This window comes from Psammomys obesus, unplaced genomic scaffold, assembly GCF_907164565.1.
Source record: "Psammomys obesus unplaced genomic scaffold, mPsaObe1.curated_primary_1811, whole genome shotgun sequence".
Taxonomy (NCBI): domain Eukaryota; kingdom Metazoa; phylum Chordata; class Mammalia; order Rodentia; family Muridae; genus Psammomys; species Psammomys obesus.
Window position 1 is genome coordinate 4,574,547 of NW_026591450.1, and position 6,000 is coordinate 4,580,546.

The following is a 6,000-nucleotide window of genomic DNA, read 5'->3' on the forward strand; positions in this document are numbered from 1 at the left end:
ACTTGGGAGGCAGAGGCAGACAGATCTCTGATTTCTAGACCAGCTTGATCTACACAGGGAGCGTCTGGTCACTTCTCTCTTTTATAAATTGTAGAGGGGCTACATATGGTTTCACTTTAATCTTAGGTCTGTAGGAAGGTCTCAGTTATGACATCTGGCTCTTGTCCTCAGCAGGTAACCTAAGAAATCTCTTGGTTACAACCATATGGTAGTTATTAGTCATTGTAGGTACAATGTATCAGAAGAAACTTAGACACAGTGAACAAAACAAGAGTTGGAAACACTGTCTTTGACACGGTAAATCTGTAGAAACAAGGTTCAAGAGTCACAGGTTGAATGAAATGGGCCTTAGAATGTGAGGCTGGTAACCAGGTCTGTACCAGAGAGGAGGCCTGGGGGTGTGTCAATGAAGAGCTCCATCATCAAGTGCTCAGACAGTCATGCCCAGAGCACGCATGTGTCCTGACCAACAGCACCGACCCTAGATTTCAGCACATCTCTCATACACCTGACACCAAGAACCAAGAAAAGGAAACTCTCTAGGGAGAGGCTCAAAGGAAGCCCACAACCGCACAAGCCTCCGGAGCTCCCAGGCTATAGCCTTCCTACTAGTCAACTGGTGCTCATCACAGGGAAGCCATGAAGAGGCCATGCCCAACCCAGAGCCTACAAGTGAAGATTTGTTCTGCTCCCTTGAGCTTAGTCGTGCTGAGCCACTCCTGGGCTAGAGCTGGAGGGAGCCGTGAAAAATCATGGGGCAGGTCTTCCTGTGACTAAGTAGCTCCGAGCTGCTGCTTTAGGCACAACTCCGGGCACTTGTACATGTGCACTATGCGAGTAAAGATGACCCAGAGACACTGTGTCACCTTCTCATTTTGCACACTGAAAGCCGGGTGAGATAGCCATGACAGCAGGACGGGGAGAAATAGCTTGGGAGGTTCGGGTCATGAAGCGGCTTTGAGGGCATGGGCTGTGGCCCTCCTCATCGCAGTGATTAAGCAGAAATTTCTGTGCTTGCAGATCGGGCCCGGGTGTTAGGCGGTCTCCCCGATGTTGTCACCATTCAGGAGGGCAAGGTAAGTGTGGGGTGCCCTCATCCCCGCCTTCACACACGGAACAGGCCCCAACACGCCACACCATTGCATCCCACCGTCTCTGCCTTATCCATCGTCTGCGCTTGACCAGAATAACCAAATACAAGGTTACAAGTTCAGCATTCCAGTCATAAGGTCTTGGCAGCCCAGGGTCAGGGCAAAAGTGTCTCTTGTGCGGCTGCATTGAGGCCATTTCTCCAGAGTCATGTTTTGAAACCATCAAAAGCCACTGGGCTGTATGAAAATGAACCTGGAAACATTAGCTTCTAACTTTGTAACAACAGAAGAAAGAAATTACCCCGTGGAATTAGCACCCTGGAAGGCGCCTGTGCTGTTAAGAGCCTTCTGGTTACAGGGAAAGGTGCTGCCTCACGAGTTTCTGCTAGCTCCATCTCTGATGAAAACCAGCCTCTCCATTTGGTGTTAAAGTGGTATTTCCTGGCTTCCAAGAGGCAATGAATGTGACCTCTGACCTGTAAACCAGGCAGAGTGGTACATGCCTGTAATCTAAGAACTCAGCAGAGGGCTCCAGAGTTTAAGGCCACCTTTGGCTGCGTAGCCAGACCCCATATCAGTAACAGTAAGTTTAATATACATCTTGCAAGTCCAGAGGGACCTGCAGCAGAGTAAAACCTTTTCCTGCCCGGAAGCGCAGACACTGTCTGCGATGGGGGAGGTAAAATGGATGGCTGCAGAATTAGGGCTGCAAAGCAAGGCTGTGGGTGCCACTCTGTGCTTTGTAGGTGGGAAACACCATCATCGGCTTTAAGCTGAAGGAGGTTGAACTCACTGAGCAGTAGTGTCAGTGAAGAGAGAACATAGGTGAAAGCACTTGAATCCACAATCCAGGTCTAAAGCGTGGACATTAGTTTTCCACAGTGCTTACAGGGTTTGGGATTTCTGTTTGATTTGGTTACATTTTACCCCAAGTGGCCTGCAGTTTCCAAGCTCACAGAGCTGGTCTGTTCAGATACATTGAATGACAATGATTTGACTCATTTAAAAATTATTATACGCACGTGTTTACCCACTGGAGGATGTGCTATAGCGTGTATGTGGCAGTCAGAGCACAAAGCACAACTTTCAGCTCTCCGTTCTTCCGCAGTGTGGTACTGGGGGGGGGTTGAACTTGGGTCGCCTAACTTGGCAGCAAGCATCTTTACCCAGTGAGCCATTTCTCTGGCTTGCACTCTTCTTTCCGAAATGTACCCATAGAGCAATTCTGTGAAAACGCTAATTAAAACTGCCATGGCAGCATGCGCTGATGAGCCCAGCCCTTGGGAGGCATATGCAAGAAGCTCACAGGGCAAGCCTGAGCGCACAGCCTGTCTCAGAAACGTGCTAACAGTGAGATGTAAGCAGGCGTCGTAGTGGGAGGTAATGAGTGACAACTTAAGGTCTCTTGGGAAGATATTTAGAAGAGCACCCCTTCCCTAGCAATGCCAACTTCGTTCCTAGTCGAGACTATGTGATTCAGCATCAGTAGCCATGGACAGGCGGATAAAGACACCGTGGGATACAGCATGCCTACCTGAACTGCAGTGGTCCATGACGCGCAACAGAACCGCACAATGGCAAATGAGGGCAAAGATATGGGGAAAATGAATTACCTCTGCAACGTGGGTAGGATGCCGGCCAAAGCTATATCGACTCTTAGCAAAAGAGCCTGGCGATTTCTAGGGAGAAGAGTGAGTCCTAGGCTTATCACACAGCCCAGAAACTAAACCCTGGGCGCTTATCCCAGAGAAACGGAACCGCCTGTATTCTATTCACAGTAACTCTCTCCATGAGAGCCCCGAACTGAAAGCGGCCTATATGGGCCTTGGGGGCATGCACATACACTGGCACACTTCTCACCTAGGAAGGGCCAAGCGACTGACTCAACAGCATGGATGCCTCATCGCGGAATGACACGGAGACAAAGAAGCAGTCTGGAAAGTTTGCATACTGGAGATTCTGTTGACATAACTTTGTTTTTTGGAAATGACAGTGTTTTATGAATGGAGAAATGAGTAGCAGATGCTGGAGACCGAGAACAGAGTTGGCAATCAAACCGACATGGTGCAGAGCCCAGTCCCAATGGGTACATCTGGAATACAACTCCCACACCTAAGCCCTGGGAATCACTGCAGAAAGAGGGGGCAGGATGGGAGGGAGAGCCAGAGGCTCGGGGAGTTTGCTGTGAGACTGCCTCCTCCGAACATCAGAAGCTGCACCGCTAAAGTCTTACCAGTGTTATCCCCCAAATGTGAGCCGAACAAGGACAATGATAGCAATGCCAAAGTGGATGGAGAAAAACCAAGAGGCCTCAGCCCTACACAAAGAACCCCAGGCAGCTAAGAGATGCTGAGAGGGCCAGAAATAGTCTTCTCCAGGGAAGAGAAAACCAACTGGTTATCCAAAACCAAATGGCCAGCCCTGAAAACACACACACACACACACACACACACACACACACACACACGTAACATTATATAGACTGAGCAGGTTGTATTTAGGAATATATATGTATATGTACATACGCACACACATACATAAAACAACAATTAATGGAAAAAGGGGTCATGAATTTGAAAGAGAGCAAGGAAAGGTATTTGGAAGGGTTTGGAAATGGGAAAGGGAGCAGGGAAATGATGAAATGATAGCATACTCTCAGCAACTATAATCTCAAAAAGAAAAGATGTCTTTTTCAACAAAGAACAGGGTTGAGAAGTCGGGTGGGTCATGCAGCGTTGAAAGGACAGCACAAGGGGATTGTGTGATGATGAAAATCTACCTGTCGACTGTAAGTACAAAACACTACCCGTCAAACAGCCATCTCACACACAAACTCAAGCCTCTGGGGTGCTTAGAGCGGCCTGTGAGGCTTTCCTTTTCTTGGCAAGGCCAAGTAAAAGTGCAGCCGAATGCCGGTGTTTTAGAAGAGTTTCAACAGGGCCGGTGAGATTTTACTTAGGATGCATTTGGGCCAGGCACCTCAGCACCAGCACAGGCCGGAAGGGGTCCAGGGAGCTAAAGGAAATGAGGAAGATGGAAAGGGAAAATTAGTTAAATCACGTAGAGCCGCTGCTGCCATTCTACTGCTGGGTTCCGAGACGCAAGTGAAATGCATAAGGAGCAGGCAGTGGGTGTGGACTGAGATTTCTCGGCTGATGCAGCCACCTCAGAGCAAAAGGCGGCTGAGTGTCCACGGAGGAGAAAGTGGAGATGGAGAATGGAAAGAAAGTGCCACCGTGAGCTGCTGCCAGACAGCAAGCATTTTAGAATCCCAAAGCCCCGCCCTAAAGATGCTCCTCCGAGTGTGACCACAGCTGCAGACCCATAGCTACCTTAAACCCAGCCTGGGAGCCTTCTAGTTCTCGCTGGCCTGGCGCGAGGCTGGATCAGAATTAACTGACTCCCCTTCGTTCCCATAACCCTGTCTTGCAGGCGCTGAATCTCACTTGCAATGTGTGGGGCGACCCAACCCCCGAGGTGTCCTGGCTGAAGAATGAGAAGCCTCTGGCCTCCGATGACCACTGCAGCCTGAGGTTCGAGGCGGGGAAGACGGCCTTCTTCACCATCTCAGGAGTGAGCACCGCAGACTCCGGCAAGTACGGGCTGGTGGTGAAGAACAAATATGGCTCGGAGACCAGCGACTTCACCGTCAGTGTGTTCATCCCTGAGGAGGAGGCAAGGAAGGGCCCAGCAGAGCCCCCCAAAGGCAACCAGAAGTCCAAGTGAGGGGACATCGGGGGAGCCAGGGCCAGCTGGACACCCGCCATGCTGCTCTTGTGGAAATGGTTTGGGTTACAGATGAGGAAATCCTCCTGGTGTCCCCTCCCCAACCCCCTGTTTTGTGCTGGCTTAGGAAGAAGTTATCACATCTCTTTTTCACATAGAAGAGGCACCAATAGAAGACACTGTAAGGGCTTTTATCAACAGTTTATATAGTGACAAAACTTTAGGAAATGAGTCCGAGGAAGAAGGCCAGAGGATGTTGGAGAGGTGTTGAACCAGAGCAGCAGTGGGCTAGAGTTTGAAGCACATGGAGCTTTACCTGTAAGGTCTTAGGGATTGTGACTACACTTGGCACTGTTAAGGCCGTGAGTGTCGCTGGTCACGGTGACTGTAGGGATGGTGCGTTTTCTGTTGGCAGTCTTGCGATGTGGCCTCCCCCGCTGTGAATAAACAGTCCCACACTCTCCTCTTTCCCCTTGTGTCTCTGATCCTCACCATGTCGGGCCCTTCCACCTCTCCCTTGACGTTGCTATAGCTCACCTTCTGGTTTACACACTTAGGGCAAAAGTGGTACCTTCTGAACATGGTCACATAAAAACCACACCTGGGGTCAGCCGAGGCTCAGAGTTCGAAAGCACACCAACACTGCATATCCGCTCACTTGGCGACCCTCCACCACTAAGATGGAGTTGTCATTGATTAAACCGTGTCAACTGTCTGTGATAAGGTGGCATAATGCTGCAGAGGTCTCCTGCCTCTTCCTGCCCAAGGTGGGTAACTCACACCATTTGATGTTGCCATGACAGAACACCAGAAACTGAGAAATTTATAATGAAAAGAGGTTATTATTTTTTTGAAGTCCTAGAAGCCCCAAAGTCCAAGATCCAAAGGGCTGACATCTGGATCAGGCAACCAGGATCTTGTTAAGGGCCTTTTGGCTGTCCTGTGTGATGCCAGGAGAACAAGCAAATTCAGCCTTTTTGTCAGGAACCCTCTCCAGAGGCAACTAAAGCATTCTTTGGTGGACACTGGCTGCATCGGTCCCTGTTCATATTCCAATACCTACTTCTCAGCGCCGTCAGAGACTAGTTGTGAACGCTGGGGCACATTCAGACTGATACCAAGAATGAAGCAGAGATTTCCCTACGCCGTAGATACGGCTTCCGTGCACATAGAGCTTTTGAGA

General features: G+C 49.7%; 1 protein-coding gene across 1 annotated transcript in view; it reads left to right on the forward strand.

The window, feature by feature from the left end:
• The window catches only part of Myom1 (myomesin 1), a 103,233-nt gene extending 97,972 nt beyond the window's left edge, over positions 1-5,261 (forward strand). Inside the window, exons 37-38 of the mRNA XM_055610186.1 lie at positions 1,021-1,076; positions 4,524-5,261. Coding sequence (XP_055466161.1) covers positions 1,021-1,076; positions 4,524-4,817 — 350 coding nt within the window. The 3' untranslated portion in view covers positions 4,818-5,261. The remainder of the gene's footprint in view (positions 1-1,020; positions 1,077-4,523) is intronic.
• The last annotated feature ends 739 nt before the right edge of the window (positions 5,262-6,000 follow it).